Here is a 25,516-nt window from a genome sequence, read left to right as displayed (position 1 = left end):
AAACAAGGTGCTGCATGCCGCGCTGCCTAAATAATTTTTTTTATTTTTAAAGCATTGCGGGAGAGCGTGACCGGCCTGCTGGTAACATTTAAGAAAAGAGTGGTTAGGGGATATAATTAAAAGCTACAGAGTAACAACACATGTAACAGGGGTGTCCTCATGGGAGGTTACAAGAATAAAAATAGGCGGTACTAATGAGGGACTACTAAGACCATTGACAAATGAAAAAACACTGTTTACAAAGGAGTGACAGCAGCCAATTAAAAAGCTAGGCGGAACTTCATACGAATATCCTGAATACAACATGTCTCGAAGAGACAGCGCAAGTGCTGCCTAGGCGAGCCTTAAAAAAGCGTAATACCACGTGCAACACAGGCAGTCTCCAGGAAGGGTTTAAAACATGAAGAGGCAGGACTAATGAAGAATACTTACCAACAAAAAGCATGCATTTATGAAGAGCATTAACAGGAACGAATGCAAAAGATGAGGTGCTTCAAGCCACAGTCTAGATTAAAGCATGCGTCACAGAGCACTGCATGCAACCTAAAATGGCCAGAGTTCACATTTAGAAGTGAAAGTTTCTGAAAAAGTAGGGAGTAGGTGGGATGCTTCAGAATCTTCTATTGTGCATGTAAGGCGCAAAGTCATGCAGGGAGGACTGTCATGAGGAGAACCTGGACTCGAATTTAAGAAGATTTCTTGAGCATTTCTGTCTATTGACATTGGAAGTTTCAGGGGCAAAGCTTCGAATTCACACCTTCAAAGCCTGTTTGGCATGATTTTCAAGTCAATGTGCTTTTTTGAGGCCAGGAGGGCACATTTTTCTATATGTTAAATGATGCTATAAACATTTTGTAAAATTTGCATTTAACAAATATCTATGGTGTGCTTTAGATCAAAAACCTGATCAAACATCAAAACAAGTGAACAACAAAAATGTAGGATGCCTCGTGGCCAATGTCACCTCTGCCTTTTAATGTTTCTTTAGGGAATGCGATCATGAACCTACGATGGGTGTTATGTGTTTTTCGGACTTTGTAGGCTTTATTTAAATTAAGATGGACAATGGAACTTTATTTTATAACGTTGAGGATGAATCCACCAAACATCTGCATCTTCACTGTCATACATCTGTTTGGGAGTTCGACATCGGAGAGCCACATTTCAGACCCAAACAAGGTTTACCTTGAACTGCTTCCCCAGAAACATCCCTATCCACCTTACACTCCAACACCATTCTGTATGCCCAGCCATTTAATAAAAAAACCTCTAGGTATCTTGAGGGAATATACGCATTAAACCGAAAGCTGTGCTCATCGTCCAGCACAAGTATCGCCCTGAGGCACCTTACGTAAAGATATCCAGGGAAACCATTTCTTACAATTTGGTCAAAACTTAAATGGTATGTTCTCACTTGCTGGAATCAATGAACTCGAAGAAAGACCTCAAAGTGGGCTTGTTTCTAAGCTATTCTCACACCACTTGCTCCTTTCCAGTTGCAAATTACTGACTCAAAATGTTATATTGCTCATATCTTAACTGTTCTTTTTCATTCCTCTCTTTCACTTATGTCACAGTACATCTGAACTGGGTGGTAAACAAAAAAACTCAACCTAAAAATGGCATCAATGCATGGGGCACTGTGTGCTTTGGGACACTATCACAATGAGCTATTCTAGACACCCTAAAGTCGGCATACTGTTTTTGATTTTAGAGGGTATGGGTTGCGGTTTCCAAGTTCAAACACTAGATAGTGGATTTATGCAAAGCATTTAAATGGTTAACAGACACAGGCAGCTTAAAGGGGAGGAATCATAGGATTAGTATGTACATCTTAAGAATTCAGACAACTGAAAATTACCAAAGTAAGTTCCATACAGTAGGTATCTCAGCATGTGATAAACATATCCCCACCTACCATTCATGAACCTAGCGGGACGGGTTGCAGCGGGTCCAAGGTGCTAGAAAATAGAATGGGAGCCAGTTCACAAGAAAGGATGTTGATAGACATGTGCCAAGAACCACAGAGAAATGCATTTCAACAGTGTGTTGGCCAGATATGAGAAAATCTTCAGAGACATGCAAGAACAACTTAACTTTTGCAGGACAACATTCTGATCAGCTAAAAATCATCCTGACCGAAACATGTTGATACAACTACTATATGCGTGCTGCACATTAAACAAATGTAAGTACGTAGTATTGGTTGCATTCTTTCTTCCTGGACTGTTAAAATAGAATGGTCATTACACATTATACAATTTTGAAAGAACATTACCCATGACGTAGACCACAAAAGAAAAATCACACCACGTGTTTTATTTTACAAATCTCTTATTTTATTAACATTTTCTAGATACTTCAGGTCTTCTCTGCAATCAATGTGCAAGGTCCCTATTTCTGCTTAGGGTTAAAATTTCACAAAGGTCTTGGCACTTATAACATAGAAGAATGAACACGGCCATATACCCGGGGTTGCAGCACGAACAGGGGAAGGTTGTAGTCTTTGTAATTGGTGCATTTATTTATGGGTGGGGGTAGGCAATGCTGCCTATTATAAAAGTAGAAGCTAGTGCGTGGGTTGTAAGCAGCAGCGCCGGCCCATGCTGACGGCAGGAAGAACATCAGAACTTCACTAGTGCTTGATCATAGTTCAAAAAAATCAACAAAATATACAGTAGGAACATACTGCACACAGCGTTAGGATTAACCAAAAAAAAGGAACACCCGGCAATACTCATGCTAGTGTCTGCCAGCCAACTAAATCCTCCCCTCCATTTTATTATTTAAAAAGATGAAATGTTATCTATTGTCACCAAGATTATATTGTCTGTGTCCCTCATGAGCTGATTGTAGCATTTTAAGGACAGGAAACAAGCGATGGGAGACACCAAGAAAATTGAAGACAACATGTGGCCAAGGTGCAATGGTCCTCCAGATAGAAATTGTGTAAATGATCTCCCTTTAGATTCATTGTGCGCACATTAATCCAAGAAATCTGGCACAGATCTGGCCCATCTGGAACTATGTTGGACATCTTTTGGCTAAATTGAGAAAAGACTTCCAGTATATACTTGCTGTATAGGAATGGTAGGCACAAAACCATCTCTTGGTCCTCCTAGAAAGTCCATTTCCATATGATTGCACATGGTTTCCCTACAGCGCCCGGACAGTACAGAAGACTCGTCCAGCATCAAACACATTGAAGTGCATTGGATTAAAGTGCAGATTAATTCCCAACACCTACATGTAACTGCACACCGCCAGCCTTTGCATGGCACTGCGCAGAATCCTGTGCTTCTAATTCTGCAAGGACTACTCCTGGCTTTGGCATGGAACCGATGACCAGGATCAAAGACAGAAATATACACTTTCCTACTTCACAATTGAAGTGCACACACGCAGCTCCAGATCAAAAGTGCATACCTACTTAAAACTTGCCCAGCCCCCAGCAAAGAGGATAAGTAAAAGCTTCCATTGCATGGTCAAAACAGGTATCCACAGCCAGGCAACTCATATCCATCCACCCTAAATTCATTCCTCCCAAACTACAAAACCAAATGAAATGTCTTCTTCCCAAACACATTTGAGCTGAAGAACAGCATCAGCTTTCTCAGTAAGGCACAGCCCCTCTTTGGGGTCTCTGAATCAACACTTTAACTTGCCTGTGCTACCTCTCCTTGTGTATACTGGTTTAAAAATTCTCACAAACCAAGGCTGTATTCTGCGGTCAGTGTGAGCCAGCTCTTCTACAGCAGTGATGGGGGAGTCTTAAAACTGTGGTTGCTGCATTTGAGCTGCTGAAAAATAACGATGTACAGAAATGTATAGTAATGCAGCTGGAATCGGCATTCTTACCCACCAACATGACAGTCTTTCTTCATCTCAGGAAACTGAAAATCTAAGCTGACCCCACTACTAACTTTGAACCGCAAGTTACATGACAGCGAATGAACTAGCTTAATCCACACCAAGCTAAATAATTTAAAAAAATGTAATTAAAAACAACAAAAAACAACAAAAAAACCCAAGTGACTGTATGCCCCAAATTTAAATGCGAATACAGCCGGGCCACTGGAATTATACGAAAGCAGAGGTCCAAATTATGCAGCAGGTTCGATTAAATTTTGGGCAAGAAAAGCTAAATTATGCAGCACATTTTGCCACGGTGTTCCTTCATTATTTTGCCATTTTTACAGATGGTAACACTGTCTGGGCCAAAATTTAACCTTATTAGTACCAGTTTAAGACCCAAATATAGCAATAAGCAGTTGAAAGATTACCAGCCAACCTTTTACGAAGAGCTTTCTTCTACGCAGAAACACATGTTGCAGCACTTTTAGTAACTTTTGATCCATTTGCGCTAGAAACTGATTTTGTTTTGGTAAAATCTGCAAATTATGCAGCAAATGATTGATTATGTGGCAAACAATTAATTATGGGGAAAAACGTCACACCCGCAGAATTACATAATTCCATTGGCCAGGAGTATAGTTCAGTGCAGTGCACGCCTCCAAATGCCCTTTCTTGTTTAGTATGTTGCCTTACTCCAGCAATCTTCACTCTCACCCCAGTCAAGCCGACTATGTCCATCTCGGTCTAGTTCATTTTTCACACCATTAATAATGTCCACACCACCACCCCCAAATAGAATAGGTTTTAATGTAATGTAATACTTCTTGGCTCCCAAACCAACAGGCATGTTAATTGAACCACACGCTATGTTACTGTTTAACTGACATGGAAGGATGTGATAAAGCGTTCAATAGGCGAGTTGGTTCCCCACAAACAGAACCATTACCTTCACCATCTTCCTCATCACAGTACTTGAGCAGCAACCTTGAATTTCCTAACCTAATTTGCTTTTTAAAAACTAGTTGTCTTTCTCCTTTGGATGGCTGTTCCTTCCTACCACCATAGATGGCATAGTACACTTTACTCAACCCTTGAGAAATTCTTGGGCACCCCTGTGGACAAGACAACAGGCTTAGGAGGGAGTGGGAGGGAATGACATAACTGCAACAGAAAACTGGGGCTTTTTTGGGAAAACTCAATAAAATCTTTGTGAAATAAAAAAAAACCAATATGGCTCGAAAATTAAACTTACCCAACAAAATGGAGGCATTACAGAGAATGACCGCAAACTGCCCCACGTCATTAGTAAGAGCTTAAATACAGGCATTACACTGGGGCAGATGCAAGCTAGAGTCGAGTAAACTGGCACATGTGACTGAACATTTTGCGGCTGGGATTTATGGGTACAATTTAGCAGCTAAACTCTAATCTAAAGGAAGTGGAATGAATACTTATGGTCATATCCCACATATGCTTATTTATGGTAAATCTAATTGGAGAAATACATTCCTGCAGCTGCTCAGCAAATGTTAAGGTGCAGTGCCCAGAGCAATGGGTTGCGAGATGAGACTTTTGGGGGAAGAAAGGAGGGGGATTCGGGGATAATGAAAGCAGGTATTATATACAAGGAGGATGGTTTACCTTCATGTTTGCCAATCTATCAATTTAAGCAGTAAGTTACCGGTTTTTGACAATTCCTACCCTACAATTTTCATACATATTGCTACAGCTTTTGAATACCTGCTGGCAGCCTGCGAATACATCAGATAATATGGTCTCCAGAGATCACATGTGCTGCAAAATAAACAGTTTCGTTGTATGCCACCCAGCACCAACTAAGTCACCATTAGGAAGAGTAGGAAAGGCCACATTAATCAAATCTCTTACTTATGACGTGTAATTTGTGTTCAGTGATGTCAGCTGGATCGGAAGCCACATGAACATTCCCTCAGATCGAGATTTGATTTCATGTTATGTGAATATGTATGAAGTCTGTAATTTCTGGTGCTGTCAATAGTATGGTCATTAGCCGTTGACACCTGAAAATCCTTCCATTTTTGGTCACAGAATGTTGCCAAGTTTGCACCTCTAACAAGCGCGTAGTATTGTTGTACCTAACCTGCTATCTAGTATGATGCAATTTCTTTATACAAACTTTTTTTTAGATTTGCACATGTGCATGAATAACTCTTGATCATGTCCCCTCAAATCCACAATGTATTGGGGAACACACTTGACCTTCGATTATATATGCATGTCCTCATTATCCTTAAGTGTCTATATTCCTGCTTGTGATGAGCTCATCATACTAGTATGCGGCCAGTGGTGAGGTCGGTGTGTCATATGTGAATCTACAACACTACAGGATACAAAACAACTGTTGCAGGGATCTTGTTCTGTTTGCAGCACAGGGTGCTGTAGAGAACATGCTGTGCATAAACTGTTAAGAAGTACCACATCTGCCAAAGTTCCGGAAGGGGACGCAGAGGCAGTGACTAAAGTTTTTAGAACGGTTTGACCCACTTGTGCTTTCTTTCTATCCTATAACCCACACAATAGCATAAATATCTGTGAAAAGAATGTTACCTAAGAAAATCAAGAATGCAGAGACCTTTCTATCTGTCCATGTGGACTGAGAAAAAATATTGGTAATTTACTGGCTTGATTGATATGACAAGAGGACACTACCCATGATGGAAACCTGGGTGCATTTGCAAGACCACCTATCCTTGTGCATCTGAATATATGGTTTTGTTACTGACAAAGGCTTTAACTAATTGAACTCTACACAGTGAAGTCGCTGGTATCGAAGAAAACCACCTATCAGGTAAATGACTACAATTTACTAGAATGAAGAGATTCAAAAAGGTACACCCCTTAAAGATACAAGGTCAGCATTTAAAATGCCATCGGCTGTGGTTGTAACACTCTCAGAGGAATCACTCTCTAAGCCTTCGAGAAAGGTGTTGGCAACTGAGATGTTGAAAATTGATATGCGTTCCCTATTCTGTAGATTTGCAGAGACTGCTGCCAGAAGCATTCTTGTTAACCCAGACTTTTCTATCACGAAAAATATTCTTTTTTTTGAAGCCTTCGAAAGTACACCCATCGACATGCAGTAGGAAGCACACCTTATTTTGTGGCATAACATGCCCTTGACAAAGGACAGCTCACCCACTTTTTAAAGTCCATACATTCTTTTGGCAAAACAATTGTCCAAATTCTAGTCTCCGGAGCCAAAATTATTGCTTTATCTGTAGTAGAAGTGTAACACATGCCCTTTCTTTGGCTCAAGAAGTCTGCAGTAGTTTAATGCATTCGTTCAATCATGCCTTGAGGGGAGCAACTAGAATCAGTGTCACTCACATTTTCCATACCATGAGTGGCAGGGGTGAAAAAGATTAGAAAAATGCCTTTAAAAAAATCTATATACAAGCCCAAGGGGTGTGGCTAGCTGGAGGCTTAACTTTGACATTTCTTGTTTTTGTTGGTGATTAACAGATCACTCTTTGAAGGAATGCTTGTGGCAATTCCCACTAATCTCCCATTCGTGTCTTTCATGTTGGTCTGCTTGAGAGAGCCACAAAATCATTATCCACACCAAGCAGATTAAATGTGTTCCCCTAATCTGTTGTGCCAACTTTGACAACTGTATGGAGTTTAAGACTCTGCTTATTGATGTGATACACAGTTGCCATATTGTCTATGCACATTGGTAAAACCTGTTGTCGAACAGTTTGAAATGCTTTGTAAGCTAGAAGTACTGCTTTAAGATGCAATATAAAGTTCACCTACCCTGTGAATCGACAGACTTGACCAAGCAGCCCTGCAGTCTTTAAGGCATCTGAGTGTGAGCTGCAGCAGAAATCCAGCAACATATCTGTCCACTCACAGATTTTCTACATTCCACCAATGTTACTGATGCCTGGCCTGGCCAACAACAAAACTAGATCCTCCCATGTCCCAATCACTTGACACCACTGGCTTGCTAAAGTCTCGCGAAGCTGGAGGCATACACAAGGCATCCTTGCAAATCCCCGCTTTATAAACCCTAACCATATCTAACATTTGTATTACTTTTCTTGCTATCAAAGATTGGTGCTACACAAACAAATAATGGCCGGAATGATGAATAAATCAAACATTCACCCTCAGTCAAGAGATCTGGGTTAAATCCATTGTTATTTTGCTCTCCATTCCACCCCAGTTTAGACCCAGGCATATGCAAATCAGTCTTGACCCTGTGCCTCATGGGAACAGGGTCAAGACAGGTTCTCCCTGGACCGGAAACAAGCATCCTAGGACAGGTTTCTGGGTATTATCCTTCACCAGCCAGGCTAGCTTGAATCCAGTGGCACAGTGAGCAAGGGGCCCACGTCTGGGCATACCCATCCCACATAGGGTGAAAAGAACTACGCAAACAAATGATGGACAGAATGCTGAAAAAATCATACGTTCACCCCCAGTCAAGAGATCTATGTTAAAACCATAGTTCTTTTGATCACCATGCCTCCCCACTTTAGACCCAGCCCTATGCAAATCAGTTTTGACCCTGTGCCTCATGGGAACAGTCCAGGCCGAACTGCCGAGCCAGGTCCTCCCTGGACCGGAAACAAGCATCCTGGGACCGGTTTCTGGGTATTACTCTTCATCAGCCAGGCTAGCTTGAATCCAGTGGCACAGTGAGCAAGGGATCCACGTCTGGGCATACCCACACAGAGTACTTTGAAATGTTCAGCAGTGGACTTACAATTTGAATATAATCCTCTTCCGCTTGTACTGCCATAGTTAATCCATACTGAAAAGCTACTCACTAAATGACCTAGTGATGCACCGATTTCTCATCTGGATAAATTGCTTTTGCTTAATATAGTTCAAACTATTCCTCAAGGTTATGTATTGTTTGCAAGAAATTCACATTCCTTTGCCCGATACTGATCCGGCAAGCCTGTCAATTGTGGCTGTGATTGTGAATATGATCTGGAACCTGGATTTAATGTGGTCTCCTGCCGTTTAGACTTTTACTTTTTAGCAATTTTGTAGGCTGTGTTTTTGGGCAAAGCCTCTTCAAAACAAATCTTCCTTTTCTTTTAAGGCCCTCTGATCGGCGAAGCTGTATCCTGTATCTTTGCTGCAGTAGCTCTTATGCCGCCATTACTGCCTCTAAAGGAGAATTTTTTTTTCTTAAACGGACAACAGCCTCTCAGGCAGCGATGCATTTGGGAGGGCTTGATTTGGTCCCTGAAATTACATAGTGCCTTTCCTTTTGAGGGAAATCTTGTACACAGGCCTATTCTCTGTATGATGCCACTCGATGCCTTGGAGGGAAAGCTTCAATTTAAGGTAAACCTTTTCGAGGTCACTCTTCTTGCTCATGCAAGTGATCATCACAGATAGGATGTTTCCTTTGCTTTTAAATAGCATCACGGTTTCTCTGCGCGCTGGCATCGAGGTTCAAGGCGAAATAAGGTCTCCAGCTAAGGTGAAATAAGTTCCGAACCTAAAGTTACCAGGAGGCTGGTGTCAATCCTCTTCCACCAGGTCAATTATGCCAGATGAACTCCCCTCCTAATTCACAATGCCCATCAAATTCCTCATAAATACTTTGCGGCTCGACAAACCCTTTTTTGGCCAACTGCGACTTGATTAACCCAGGATCTATTCTTTTCAGATTTTTCTCTTCAATTTAAAAAAGAAAACTACATCTGAACACTTCAGATTCATTGTGCTCCCTCAGAAGCATAAATTACAGGCCTTTGGCAATCAGAAGTTGCAAACTTTGTACAGCATGTAAAAAAAATAATAATCAAACAGCATATTTCCTATAGGCCACTCCCCTGGAAGTTATTCTCTTATAGCCTGGAACCTTACAGGGCAAATAAACCAAGGTGTCAGCAGAAAAGCTTGCATGCCAATGCTTCAACCACACGTCCGTTCCTGTGGCTCACTAGACTTTATATGTAAAATGTTCAAAGCTCTTAGTCCACGGAGCACAGCAAAGCAGCTCTGGACCCAATAGCGGTACATAACTAATCTAAGGTGGACTCTGCGTCACAAAGTATTGTGGATTTTGGGTGCATGGTCATGAGTCACTTTGTGCACGATAGACACCGAAACAAGGACTATGAAGAAAACCAAGTTGCAGTATTTCAAACCAAACAGTAGACAGCGGGCGGGGTTACAGCGAGTTACCTACAACAGATGGCGCAAACACCATCCCGGCATGAAGGTTCGGGGCAAAACCAGAAATCGAATTCAAAGAGGCCTGAGGAAGACAGATGGGATTTCTCTTAAGCGTGGGAGCTAAGATTGAGCTGGATACCTTGTAAGTTCTGTTGAGCTAGAGCAGACAGGACCTCCGCAGAATGGACTGGCCCATCACCGATATCTATAAAGGTAAGTGATAGTAGAGCAGGAGCCCTGGAGTCCAAAAACTGCTGAAGAAACTAAGACAAAAAACCAAAAGTAGTCTGTGGAGGAAAATACACTATTACAACGCAGACATAAGAAGGGAAAATTAGTTCAGCTACGAATGCCATGGGAAGAGGATTACCAAGAAGGCAGGTGAATAAATCGGAATATCCGTGCAAAGGCAATGCATTAGTCCACACTTACTGGGAACAGGAGTCCTAATGAATGCTGAATTGGGGCGGCACGGCGTAATGCCCACAACAAGTGCAACTCTGCTGCCTGCTGTTAAACCAGAGTTTTTGCTTATTACCTAGACCTCTAGTTGCTGCTACTATAAGGAATGTCCTCTAAAGGTTCTACTTGAAAGGGATCATTTCCTTTTTTTAAACGAGGGCCCAATTAACAAAAAAGGCATAACAACACACTAGGACAATTCACAAAGGTCGTTTAGCGTCCTAGTGCGACAGCTGCAGCGAAAAAGCAAATTGTGCTGCAATATTTTCACATATCGAGTCACAGAATCCGGAATACTGAAATTTTCGGACACAAACTCTTTGGGGATGGCAGGTTTTTCGAAGTCAGTAAGGTAAAGACGGGGCGTATGAAAGTGGGCATTACAGAAGCCTATGTGATGAGGCTAGAGAATGCAGTAGAGGTCCATAAACTTATATACTAGTGGGAATTAAACATTTTTGCAGGTAGTTTCCCACCCTAAAGACACACCGAAAACTACTCCGCCAGGGGAAAGTGCCTTCGCAGTGGGCCTGGGGGATTAACATCCCCACAGTTTAATAGGCAAAGGTGAAGTGGCTTCCACCATGGAAGATACATCCCAAACAGTTCGTTTTAATACTAGAGTAAGTGCAGCTGCTACACATCAGCTATAGTGTTCTTTGGCAACATACAGGTATATTCAAAAGTAATGCAGTCAATCAATGAATGGCCACAAACCATTGGCCTTAAAGGCACTCCCCTTGCTCCAAGTAGACTCCAGAATAATGTTCAATTTTCTTTGCACCATGTGTAAGGCTTACTAGGGCAGAGGCCCAGGATACCAGTGGATACTGGCCACCCGCAAGCTACATGCCCAACAAAAACCTGTGTTCGGCTAAGACAAATCTCATCTCTTAACGAGCTTTCAGACAGTATAAACACAGAGGAAGAACTGCGCAAGACTAACTGTGGAGCTCACTGAAGCCGAGCCTTAGGGCACAAGCAAACTACTACCCTTTCAAGAAAGTTCTGAAAAAGGAATGTTTTCATCATGCAGATCAGTGGCAGGAACAGCGGCTGGAAATAGCCACCCCTTGGAAACAGACAATTCTAAAAGTCGCGGTGCTTGTGACGAGCTCGTCACGCAGTACGGTGGCACTGTGCTCATGACGAGCTGAGCTTGTCATGACCACGCCCGTTTAATGGAACGCCCAGCACAGCAGGGGAATTATCCCCGAATGGGCGTTCCGCAACAGTCATGACGAGAGAGCACAGCGCTACCGTCATGAGCACAACAGGTGTTAAGGAAATAACAATGGTGTGCACTTTTCACACACGGTTCCGTCGTCCTATAGAGGCAGTTGTTTTCAGCCGAATCATCATATAGCTGAACTTGATACTACCAGGATCACAACAAACTTTTTTTTTAATATAGGGCATATTATGATCTTTTGTCAAGTTTCTCAGCACTCAATATTACTGTTCAGGCTATTAGCCTAATAGTTCTTATTTCACTGACCTTTGAAGGATGAACAGCAGTTAGCACAGCCTATATTCGAGCTGCAGATTTCACACATGCTTATTTTTTTAACAGATGCTTCAGCGAAGCCGCATAGCAGCACAAGACTCTTGCAAACTGCAAGGATCCAAGTAATACCAATAAAGTGGATACATGTACACCAGTACAAAATCATACGGCACACTACGACAAACATTTTGAAATATTCATCTAAGATTAAGTACCCCACTATAAAAAAAACTCAATGAAAACTCTCATCTTGGCCAGAGTGATCATTAATCTGTCCCTCTTAACTCGAGAGTTCCATGAAAGAATACAAAAAAACTCCTACATTAAGCGAAGACTTAAGAATTAATGATCACAAATCTCACCCAAAAAACTGCAGGCTAATAACCAACGAACCATTCATAAGAAATTCAATGACAAAGCAACCTTCATACAAATTTCTGATTTTCTTGAACAAAACTGTTATTTTTGACAAACCGGTTGAGTTCCACTCCAGAAGAGAGAGAGAATAAATTGGGGTTAGTTGCAATCTGGGGTGATTTGAGGACTATGGTAGATTCCAACCATATGGGTGCCCTTCTCTTAGTGACCTTTCCTGAGCATTTAACTTTGACTGCCAGTGCTCTGGATCAATAACTGTTGGTACTCAAAGTACATACGGTAAAAAAAAAAAGTGCTCATCGTTATAGTTCCACTGTTCTACACCCCACCATTTACTTATCGAGTAGGTGTTCCCCAAGGCTCAATGTTCGCTCCTTTATGTTTTACTTTCTACCTGTCCCTACTCACATTTTTCATCTTACATGTTACGGCAATTCTGACACCAACAGATCCACTTATAGGCCCAGTGGCTATTAGCCAAGTCAGGCCTTCAACAATTCTTGATGGCATTAGTCTCTGGGATGCTAGAGTCACCAGAATCTTAAAAAACTGAGATGAAACCGGTGGACATAAGCATTCTAACCTCTCGCTCAAACCACACTTCAATTTAGTGACCAAGAACATATTCTTCTCCATCAGAATCCTACGCAGAATAATCCCTCACTTTCTGAACAGACTTGCAATCTCAGGGAAATGCTTGGAAAAAAACAGGATGATTAGCAACCATCAAGTTTAGAAAAGCTATATGAGGATCTGGTTGCTTCCAGAAACACATCAACTGGGCCAAGCTCAGAAGAACTGCTGGTCAGTATATGCACGCTGTGATCCGATCTCGCACACTCCTGCTACACGGCTCTCGTAATAATGCTTCTGTACAGCCAGGGTTCGAAGTGTGCCTGGTCCCTCCAGGTCTCACACCCATTAGTAGTTCAAAACAAACATTGACACAAGTCCCTATCGAGCCCAATATTCATGTCCTTAACATTACTGGCTAATAACACTGGTCGTTTTTTTTTTTAATCAATTAATGTAAAAAAAAGTCTAAATATTCCAGGTAAGTTATTTAGTTCTGGTTTACATTTCTCGTTTTACTTAATCCTGTCCCAAAACGCGGATCCGGTGGCACTCTCGAGGAAATCACAAACATTTAGTTAATGTGTTTAAGCCATACTCGTAATAATACGGGCCACGCCCCCTTTAGAGACCCTCCCACCCCATACTTTCTGCATCCTACTTAAAGCCGTGCTGTACACACCACTACAACCAAACCCCTTTCCACAATGCAATCCGATGGGCGCTCAAGAACCTGCATCAAACCGGAGTATTTCACGACGTTTGCCGGAGGTAAAAGGTGCTATATAAACTATTCAACCTGCGCAGATACAGATCAGACCACCCAGAAAGTTATTAGGCCTCGCAAGAGATAAGAAAATGGTATGTTTTCATTTTTCTCATTATTTCATGTCATATGTTTATATTTTCAGTTATATTTGCATTATAAATGATAATGCGTTTTCTAATTGTATTTTGTCCAACCATAATAAACGTAATTTTTGAAACTTAAAAAAAAATTGAAAAATAATTTAATGGGAAATCGTACTCGTGAGAAAAATATACAATAGCTACATGTGTTTTTTTTACCACTTTTCAGAAGAATAACATCTAAATTTACAGAACGCTGTATTAAAGGTTTAACTAAACTTTGTGAACGCTATTAAATTCAGGAAGATTCCACGTTTAAAAAATAAAAACTTCTAAATTGTTGAGGAAAAAACTTCCAATAGCCCCCCTACCAGAGTAAGCTGGGCTGCGCCAATTGTACGTCGGTTCAATGAATACTATAAGCTGATAGGACGAAGCACGAAGGGTAATTATCACGTCACCCTCATGTACTCCTGAAGCGCCGGGTAACATTGGGGCACACTTACTCACATGGCAGACACCCCTCTGCAAGACTGGCACGCACAGCTGACCCGTGTCAACTCTGCATCACCGAGCTTTCAGTAGCATAAACCTTTAGGCATTTCATTGACTTGCTGAGGAGTGGTCACCTTCCAGCCTCTGAAAAGAAGGGACAAGGGCTCTGCTCTTAAATGAGGATATCATGACACCTAGCGGCTACTCGGGAAAGCACTACTACGCTTAAGAGGGGTACATTGTAAAATGTCATTATTTAACCCTCTAGTGCGAAAGCACTTTGAGATTACGTATTTAACAAAATTATTCAATGCTTAGCCCTCGGGGACACCTACTAAATAAAATGTAAAATTCTCTGTAGAATCAATAACTCAAGCATCGAACATGCATTTCTAGCCCTCGAAGCACTGCTTAAATGTTTGTATTCGACCTAGCGCAAAAAAGCCCTGACCTCAAAGAGTCCTGGATCATCAAACCGAAAAATTTAAATTTTCTAAATTAAAATGGATTATCCTTCACTTTAAAATGTTCGCCAAAACACTTTTAAGGGAGCTCCTAAAAAAAAATGTCAACTATATTTCAGAAATCAAGCAATTTACCGGTGCTACCTTTGTTTGCCTCCTACACGTCAGAAACACAAAACGAATTGATCTTCAATGTTGCTCACAAAGAATGAAAGTGACTAAGTTCCCCACAAAACATTCGGTCGCTAGGAGCAGAATGACTACGGTGACCTAAATTCCAGATTTCTACCTAACTCGTTTATAGCTGTCCGATTAACTTGCCTAGCTCCAAACAGGGTAGTATTTGGAGGCAGGAAAGGGGGAGATTTTTGGAAATAAATCCAGGTAATTTAGTTTTTTCCAAAGACTTGTACAGAAATGGAGTCCATTTTAGCGAGAGAAAGCTGCAATAAACCTATTTGTGGTGTTTCATACGGGATTCTCCCGCCTTAATCGAGTGAATTGGTATGAGTCTTACATCAATGGGCAGACATGGCAAACGAAAGAGGGCTACTTTCACTAACTGCCCCTCCCAGGCAGCAGGCATTATGCCCGATCTCCCTTTGTTTGTTCACAGCAAATCATGAGGCCAGGATAAGAATTTTTTTTACAACCCGCCTCTCCCCCCAACCACTTTAGGCATTGAGTAGCCTCCTCTGCCACTTCCCCAGTCCTGCCACTGCAATTCCAACTTCAAGGTGACCGGTGCTTTCTCAACGCCCTACTTAGCGAAGCTCCGAGCAGGGCAATATGTGTAAAGTGCTACAATGCAGCGCGTAGTAGCATCTGGGCACTTTGTGGCAGATGTATGTACTGGACCATGGCGATAACATGGGAAAACCAAACAACAGAGCAGCTGAAGGACTGCATGTACCTCCAAGAGCCCGCCTACATCATGTTCGGATGAGCAAGCATTCTGATGGACACCTTCTGGAAAGACCTGGTTGTTCCCCAACCCAACAGTGCACAGGTCACATGAGAGGAAAACGTACCGTATCCGCAAGCTTGACTAGCTGACATGTCCTTTTCATCTCACACACTGTAACTACAGATGCAGGATATCCGCAAAATGGCTGACATACATCTCCAAACCTCACACTTGACACGTAAGGTTTACCACACAGGCCAAGTACAAACCCAGCCTTACCCATCATGGGGAACATGGCACTGCTACGAATCTCTCGCAGGCTTCACAAGGTTTCACAGATCACACCATAAACTTTGATTCTACCAAGCACAACACATGTAGTAGGCACAGGCAGATGACACGGAGGCTCTTTGGGGCCCTGCATGAAGCATTATATGAATGACACACTGCAAACTAAAGCCATAGAGTAGAGGATCCCACTTAACTCTAGAAGGTGGCCCAGAATGGAGTTTTCTTAATATTGCAATACAATCTACAATCCCGTTGCGTGCATTACATAGGTTGTCTGTATTAATTATTGTTTGACCAGGTACTGTTTTTTCCATCAGCTGTGGTGCATCCAGTTTCTGCGACTATCACATTAGAAACAAGTTTCAAATATTCTCCCATTATTTGCTCTTTCTGAGCATTCAAACCGAGCCCTTTCTTTGATATCCAAGTATTTAATGATGTCTGGTGTGTTCGTCTGTACTGTGTTGGGTGAGCCCACAAATTGGCCCCAGGACCCTTCTGCTTCGAGCCCTCCAGTTATTGTTATGGCTGCCAATTGAGTTTAAATTTATAGACTAACGCTGGCTGCAGAGGGTGTATCCAGCACATCTACCTTGGACATCAGTGGTCCTGAGCAGACAGTGCATCGTCTCCGTATGTGCAACTGGCAAAATGTATTGATTCCTTCTCCATCCTCAACTTAATTCCCATTTCTCCGGTCATGAACATTCATACAAATCAAAGGGGCGTCTGCCGCTCTTTCGAGTACCCCTCTAGGCCTAGCAAAATTCAACACATTCTCCTCATCCGAGCTCTGAAAATGATGAAGGACCTCACTGTTAGGGCTGAAACGGCGACATATCCAGGTGGAATTTGAGAAAAAGAAAACATACATAAATAACCTATTCCTGCTTTACACATATATCAAAATATTTCAGCACTTGTACATAAGGTTTTAATTGGCGTGGAAACTACGCTTGATCAGGTTCTCTCAGTTTGGAACAGTGCTCAAAGATTGACCTATAATTCATTTATTTTCCAATTCAACTTTTTACAGTACTTTGTATTTCTTTAATTTGCTTACGTCTACTAGGTGTCCTCACTGAAACAAAAATTCTTCATAACAAATCGTGTGCTTGCTATAGAAATAAGTCTCATCATTTAAGGAAAGTGAAACCAGACCAAACACTACTCTACTCAGTTCCATGTTACATACATGGAAAGCCTAGAACTTGCACCATCTGCTTCAAGACATTAAACAATGTGCACCAATCATCTATGGAAAAGACTCTACAGTTCTGATATTTAATTTCGCTGATCTAATACTGCTGCAGATATAAAATCGAGAGCGGACAGGCTGCCTCCATCTTGGCACCATCCTCCTGAAAATACCCGCCAAGCCCATTTTGCAGAGCTCTCCATCACATCAGTTGCAGGAATCCATCCCAAACAAATGACTAATCTTTTAGGGCTGGAATCCTATCATGGCCCCCGTCTCAAACAACAGCTACCGGCAAGAAACCAACCAGAGGGTTTATGCCTTACATAAGAGTTAGCTATAACTTAACACTGGTGCAAATGACTATTACAGAAGGCGGCACTCTCAATCTCAGAAGAGAATAGCCAATACATAAAAGTATATCAAATATTACCACCAGTTGTTACCATACTTCCTGAAGTTGTGGTTTCATTTGCAATCACGACTTTGCCACCCAGGAAATACATTTTTTTTAAAAGCACTCCCACTTTGTTGCTATAGTCAAAATATGCAGAGAAGTTATTACAGCGTTAGGTTCCTGCTCCTGTATTCAAATACTTTTCACTGTGAAATACTAGCACTACACCCAGTGTTCCCCATTTCTGCATCTTATTCTGCTTCCCAAAGGGTGTCGCAAGGCATGGATCTCATACGAAGGCACAAACCAGTTTTTTCACTCCACAAATACCCAGTTACACAGCTATATCCAGGACATGCTTCTAGAGGCAATAACTGATTCATCAGATGCAATTGTTATTTTAAATTTGCTGGGGTGTGCGTACCAGCAAACTGGGGGTATTTTCCTGGGCGGACTGCAATCAGAAGTACTTGAGTGCTATACAAGGCTTGGTTCTTTGGTATCACAGCCACTGCCCTTTGTACCCCAGGTCATAAAACCACCTATAGGGAAAAGAAATAAGGGGATGCACTCCTTGTCCTTTCCCCCTAGCCCCAAGACAGCAACAAGCCAATGAAGGGCGGCTACGAGTACGTTTATGTGGCCAGGTCTGACATTGCAGAGGGTCCAACCGGTGTGCGTGTGTGATGTGACTGTACTAAGGATAACCTTGCCATTATTCTTTTAGGTAAATAGATGTCCATGTTCGCAGGTTGGGGTCAAATGTGGAGGAAACCAGCTCATGCCCTGGCCTGCTCCAAGGGGTTTGTCGCAAATCGGATCAAAAATGCACCATTAAAGGCTAAGCGTGCCCCTCAGTTACACATGCTACATAAAGGGGATCAAGTGGAGTAGTCCTTTTGTGAGGCCTGAATACGACAAGCATTGGAACAGCCAATAGGTTTCACAGTCAAATCTACTGGCTGGGCCCATGCATTTGTGTGTGCATATATACTTATATGTTTTACTGGTAAGACAGAAGACACAGCGGCCATCTCTGAATGACTTTCCAAAAGCACAAGAAAACACATCTTCCAAGATGAACACCACATAGCTGTACACACATTGGCCATCTTTAAATGCTTTATCTAATGCCCATTATAAAAACAATTGATGCAAAGAGGGTCACCAGACATGCGCACATATGTGGTGGCCATCATGTGTTTTTTTTAGATCATTAATATTTTACTATTCAAGATGGCACTGACTAGTGCATTAAAAAAACGTAATCACGCTTTTTTTCCGTGCAATATGGATAAGCAAGTGTCCCAGTACCTGAGCGGAGCAGTTGAGCCCCCTTGCAAAAAAAAAAAAAAAAAAAAAAAAAAAAAGCATAAAACCAAAAACAGGGAAGGGAAAGTAGGCAAGGGTAGTATGGCTCCAAAAGCCATGCAGCTGGCTGCGCAACTATAACAATCACATACACACATCACTGGAGTTTGAGGAACAGAAAGCAACGTTGGAGAAAGAAGACCAAGGGGTGAATGGAGGGTGGAGGAAGGGCAGCGCAATGGAGGATTAATAAATGTAAACGAAAACAAGCACATACGCGCAGGAGTACTAAAAGAGAAAGAAATTGAATAAGCAAAAGAGACTGACACAAAAGGCAACCAATGGGCAGACCTAAAAACACTAAGAATTTGTATTGTCCCAAATACATCTTTCAACAACATGCCGCTAAAGCGGTCTGTAGGCAAGGGCTAAAAAGGGGCAACATCATTGGCCATATTTTACCTTAAGTAGCAACATTTCAAAAGCAACGGGGGTGGGGGGTGCACGAGAGGCAACATAAGCTACAAATAGAAACAATAACACATTCTCTCACAATAGCCTGCAACTTAGATTGTTTCTTTCTAAAACCAACCACCACTTTATCAACATGGGACCCATTTTGCTAGATTAGAAGACCCCCCACCTCCCCACCCAACCCAACCCAACGCCGAACCCGGCCCCAGCCCAGTATCCATTCACAGCATTGCTCCTGTTCCTGCGAGAAGCATCTCTCAGTCTGGGACCTTAACCTTGGGAGTGTTGCATGAGGACAAAAAAAAATAAAGAGATGGGCGGATTGCTTGAATTAATCTCAGCCGCATGTAAATACTATGGTCCACAACCCAGTTCATAGTTTTTTTTGCCCAAAAAGCCACTCCAGACAGAAACCAGACATTTGAAATTCCACTTTGGTCCTGCTCCAATAGGAATAGTCCAGCGCAAACTGCCAAATCAGGTTCCTTCTGAGTGGAAACACAGCAACCCCAGATGAGTTTAAACCGGTTTGGGCCTCATCAGAATGAAGCTCGACTCCCATGGCTCTGAGCACACGACCCATGTCTTGACTATTTTAGAATGCAGCCTTGATCCTGAAATTTCCAGGACTAGATTACAGCTTCACTCATGGCCCTCAGTGTCCCAAGTGGATCACTCTTGGGCTTCCTCACCTCAGATAACTTTGTGCTTGCACCTCTCAGTCTCAAATTACAGCCACATTGCTGGGCCCTCCTCCCTTCGATTACAGCCTCCTAATCTCATATTACAACCTCAGTTGAGGGCCTCCCATGCACACATATCATTCTCACACCTTAGATTAGTCTGGATTTTTGGTCTCCTAGACTCTGACTGCAACATCACACATGGGCCCCCCCAGTCTAACCCAAAAGAAGGCTGTTGACTACTGGTCAACCCAAGCACATATTACAACCTCAGATCAGATCCTCCATCCAAGACATCCCCAACCAGGCCAACCATTGATTACAGCCTCACTCTCGGTCCTCTCAGCCTCAAATTGCTGCCTTACTCTTTGGTGCAAGTCTTAAATTACACCCTCACTTTTGGTCCTCCCAGCTCAGATATACTGTCTCACAGGCTTCCTGAATTTAGGATTACAGTTTGGCTCTCCAAACTCAGATCACCTCACTTGAGGTCCTTCCCCATCAGATTAAAGCCTCACTCCTTGGTTTAACAGCCTCATTTTAAAACTCCACCGAGAGACATCTCGGCTGTTAGATCTCAGCCTTTGTCTCACAGCCTTAAGAAATCTACGGTGTCTGATTTCTCAGCATCAGATTAAAACCTCACCTCTGGGCACCACAATTTTTGGTTTTTGGTTTGCAGCACTACTGAACTTTACTAAACTGGTAGATCTACAGCCTCAGCCACCCTGAGATGGTGCCCAATAGTCTACCAAACACAGGACTGGCAGGTACTTCACCAAGTCCAGAAACCTACAGAGTGTCTGTGGAAATAAATCACACTGGATCTCAGTATGGATCCAGGGAGACTATCCTCTGTGTGATAGGTGGTGCAGCTATAGAGGACCTTGTGAGTGGGAAAACGACCGGCCATGCAGTTGGAGTTCATTGTATGGGAGTGAAGGAGAGACCACCTGAGGGGGCTCACAGACTAAAAGTGGCACGATCACAAAACCTGCTGCAAGATGAATGCAAACAAAACAGCAAGCAAAGCAAAACTAACAAAAGGCAAGAATCCAGGGAGAGTAAAGCAGCACCTTCTTCAAGGCCTAGCCTTGTAGGAGACTATCATCACAGCAGTAAACGCAGGGTGATCCCTAAGCATTGAGACGGTTCTCGTGTTTGCAGCTAAGCACGTCTATCGTGGGATAGAGAGTTTGTCATGTTGAGGTAAGCAGATTTGTAGAGAGCACTCTCACCTTGACGGGTGTCTTGGCGCTGAAAATCATGCATGCATGCATCCTGTGCTCTTTTAGGGGCAGGGAGAAAGGCACTTCCTTTCTGCAGGGCAGCCCTCTATCTAGACAAAAGTGATACCTGATGATATGCGCTGGGAGTCTGAATTGGTGCATTTAGAAGGGCACTGGACAAGGACCGGTGGATAAAAAAAAAAGGACATCAGGGGCTTAAAGTGCTGGAAATGCACTGATTTTGTGCCGACTCTTGGAGTTCTGCGGAAATAACGCAACCTTCTTGGGAAGGGAAACCGAGTGCTGCTAATGCGCAACGAGCTGGCGACGACATTTAATGCATCCAAAGTAAGTGAGCAAAGGAAGGTGCATACAGGATATATGTTTGGCTGCTGAATGCAAAATTGCTAGCAACATCACAGCCACACAAACAGCTCTCGTGAAAGCAGGGCATATTATTCCAACTAATGGGATAATAGGATTGCAGGGAATTGCTGCTGAAAAGAGAGTTTTTGAGATGAGAGTATGTATTGCCCTACTCTTATAGTGACAATCGCTGTGGACGCTGCTACAGTAACACTAATGGGATGGGGAGCTACAGGTAACACCAGAAGCTATGAACAGAAAGTACTAAAATATGACACTACCGAAAGCTTGGGTGACAAATAGTATAACCTTTACAGTGACATCTGATAGAAAGGACTAGGAATGCTACTGCATTACCAGCCTATGGGGAGGGGCAGCTCTGCATTGCTCTGCCAAATACACCAGAAGGCCAAGCCTTTTGGCGTTTGTAAAATAACAGCAGCTTGTGGAAGAGGAGTCCATTACCTGCATCGACATCTGTTGGCTGGTTCTGGAAGTGCTGCTGAATTTACACAGCCCACTGTGGAGGATCGGCAAAGCACTACTACAGTGACACCAAAGCCCCTTAAAAAGGAATGAGAATCACACTCAGACCTAGGCTGGAAGATACATGCAGACATTTGGGCACACTTCGTTTGGGGAAAACAATCCTTCTGCAAATGGTTTAAAGTGATGTAGCTGCAGTGAAAATGAAAGGGATGGGAAGAAAACTTATCTTAAAAATCTTTTAATCAGACTGGAAACAAAAATGCAAATTCATTTAAAATTGACAAAAATAGGTTTCATACAATAAAAACACCAGGTTGTCTCAGCACATTCAGCAGTAAAAAGAGCTAGCGGTTAGTAAAGAAAAAACATTAACAGCAGAAACACCTGGAGCACTTGACGAGCGAAGGGACAACTTCGCCTAGGCAACGTCTGCATGGAATGGGCAAGGTGTTTGTGAGCCAGGGACGTGACAAAAGAAAATGGAACAGGGCAACAGCAGAACAAAACAGAGGCAACAAAAAAGAAAAAAACATAAAGGAGGCACAAAAAAGTGACAATGCAACAGAAAAGGGGGTGGAAAGTAGTTGGCTCAGTGCTAAGGTGGTTGGCACCTGAGCTAGGGACAGTCTGCTTGTTTGCCAATGCTACCAGCGTGTCCCCATATCTCACCTCCAAGCTTAATGGCCCGTCTGCCAAGAAGACAGCACGCTCTGGACCAGAACTTTAAGGACATCATTTAGTGTGTCAAAGTGTTAACTGGGACTCAGGGAAGTAAAAGGTGTCAACGGAAGATCTCCAACTAGCTATTTGGAGGGAATGTAAAAAATATATCTACTCTATCAGTCTACTATTTTTTCTACCACATTTTCTTTTTTCTCTCTAAAAATAAAGTCCCTTTTCTTACGCACCTCCCCAAGCTGCAGTGAAGAATACATTGGGCGTTTTGCTGCAGGTCAGCCCAATATACAGGTCACTTGAATACCCTCAAACTAGTGGAGTTCAGCAGATATATCTAATCCACTAAACATCTCGCCTCCATCCTCTCCAGGTCATCAAAGTAAATGACCTGAGAGAAGGTACCATAACCCCTGCGCTTCTCATGTTGATGAGGGCAGATAATACAACTCCAAAAAATGTGTTAACTGGGAGGAGCGAATGAATTTACAAAGTGTGCAAACTCTTTGCCAAATAAAAACTTTGGTGCTAGTAGGAAAACAAAACGTTCGGAGGACCCCCTAGTAAAACCAGAGCATCACAACCCAACTTCAGTCACAACTACATAAACAGCAACTTATCTTGAAATTCAGTGTAAAGCAAGAACGTTCCCGCACTTCTAAGTCCCCTCCCCACCCAAGCAAAAAGTTTAAAAAAAACAAACAAAAAAAAACAGTCAACAAGGCTCCTTCTTGCCCCTCCCTATCCCCCCCAAAAAGGTACAAAAATAAAAGCTATCACCCAGCTCTCTGGGAGAAGTTCGATTGCTTACGTTTTTTTTGAAGGCAGACAAAGTCTTTTCAGGAAGAAGTTTAAAAGACGCACATGTTAACATTTTCACATTTTCCCTTTCGGTCTCACTCGCTCTCTGGTGCTTTTTGCCCCAAGGGGTTTATATTTCAGTTTTTTCACTCCACCAGCAAATGCATTTTTTTCTCCTTTTTACGCATTAAAAAAATCTTTTGCATTCAAAAAGCAGTCTACATTTCCAGCCGATGACCAACTTCCCGGAGTGCAAAACGTCCACTGAACAGGGAAGGGGTTGGGGGTTTGGAGGGGATGTTGGGGCTGGAGCTGCGACCAAAACAACACATTTGAAGGGAGCATCTTCTCTCCACCACTCAGTTTCCAACACACCTCTCTAATGCCTGCAACACCCAGACCACATATTTTTGTTTCTTTTGAAAGGTATGGTGCTCATCTCTCAGACTGAGAGAAAACAAAAAATAAATGGAGTAGTGTGACACTGGTGGAGGGGGTGGAAGCACTGCATTGTGCAATGTGATTGTTTTTAAATCGCATTACTGCAGGGCTTCAGCAGCATTGGCCGCTGCTGCGTCCACTTCTGAGCCAGCAGCGTCAAAGCTGTGGTCCACACCCATGAGGTCCGGCTCCAACTTGCCAGTGTCGTTGATGAAGCTTGTGTAAGTGTCACCCTCGGCCATCAGAAGCTTCAGTTTAGGGATCCAGCTCTTGCGCACCACGCGCCGCGCATTAGTGCACATATCCGCAGCGATGGCATTCATCTCGCTCTCTTTGAAGTTCTGAGCAAAGTTCTGGCAATAGACTGGAGAAGAGATGGGAAAGTAATAGTGGAAAGGTCAAAAACATCTTCGACTATGTAAATGGGTTAAGAGAAACTAATCTGAAAACAGAACATCCTTATGTACTTCATTTTTTATTTTACACATTTTGGCGTTTGTATTGCACAAAATGCAGTGGAATAAAACTCATATTTCAAAGGGAACAATAACATATGGGAAATAATTCATTACCGCCCGTAATATAAGTGTCATCATCATAATATTAGCTCCCATGTACCTCCCCTGCAGCTTTAACACGGTCAGTACTATTTCTATGAGGCACAGTAGACCAAATTATGCTTCAAAGTCATCTAAATTACGTGGCTATAATGCAAATAATAAGGTACAATCTCTCAGTAGCTTTTTTAAAATCCATTTGAGACTAAACCTTTTGTTGTACAATCTGCATTCTATGTAGCAAATACAGTAAACCCATAATTATGTAGTATGCCCTTTCTTCAACGAATCACCTAAATTCATTGACCTCTACCCTTTCCCATTGTTTTATTAACAACTAGCAGCCCGTCCTGACGTTGTCCGGGTATAAATTGCTGCCAGCCAGTAGTATATTGTTTTGTAGGATTTCGTTTGATAGCATTTCTTATCTGTGACAGGCCTGTGAAACGCTCGGATTCACAGTGCACTGCTGATGCACTAGTGCGCGTTCAGTAGTGTGTGAACTCGAGTTTCCCTACTTTATTTTTCCTTGCAATATTATATAGTGTGAACTCGACAACATGGCATGAGCACAATTTACATTACAGAAGAACACATTCATTTGTGGTAGGCACGGGGAGACAAAGCGATTTGCCTGGAATCACGGGATGTTGAGCTGATGCCGAGATTCGAACGTAGCTCTCCAGCTCTAAAATTCGCAATTCTAGAACTTGTGGTGGGAGGTGTGTCTAAAAGTGTATGTTGGTGCTGGCCATCAATGAGAGAGACCTGTGCATTTTTCAAATGGGTGGTGAAAAAATAGGAGTATGTTGCTGGAGATGTGGGCCGCTGTGCCACCAATGTACTTACCGGGGGAGGGTAAACACCCTTTATTCCGCAACTTTCTTTCCGCATACCATCACTCCGCATACTTTCATTACGAAAGCACCAT

General features: G+C 42.5%; 1 protein-coding gene across 1 annotated transcript in view; it reads right to left on the bottom strand.

Moving 5' to 3' along the window:
• Positions 1-22,333: 22,333 nt before the first annotated feature.
• The window catches only part of NACC1 (nucleus accumbens associated 1), a 59,381-nt gene continuing 56,198 nt past the window's right edge, over positions 22,334-25,516 (bottom strand). The window contains exon 6 of the mRNA XM_086961894.1: positions 22,334-24,392. Within this exon, the coding sequence (XP_086818020.1) occupies positions 24,127-24,392 (266 nt within the window). The 3' untranslated portion in view covers positions 22,334-24,126. The remainder of the gene's footprint in view (positions 24,393-25,516) is intronic.

The sequence above is a fragment of the Lissotriton vulgaris genome, chromosome 1_1 (genome assembly GCF_964263255.1).
Source record: "Lissotriton vulgaris chromosome 1_1, aLisVul1.2, whole genome shotgun sequence".
Lineage (NCBI taxonomy): Eukaryota > Metazoa > Chordata > Amphibia > Caudata > Salamandridae > Lissotriton > Lissotriton vulgaris.
The sequence above is the reverse complement of the archived record's forward strand: the minus strand, read 5'-3'. Positions and strand labels throughout refer to the sequence as shown.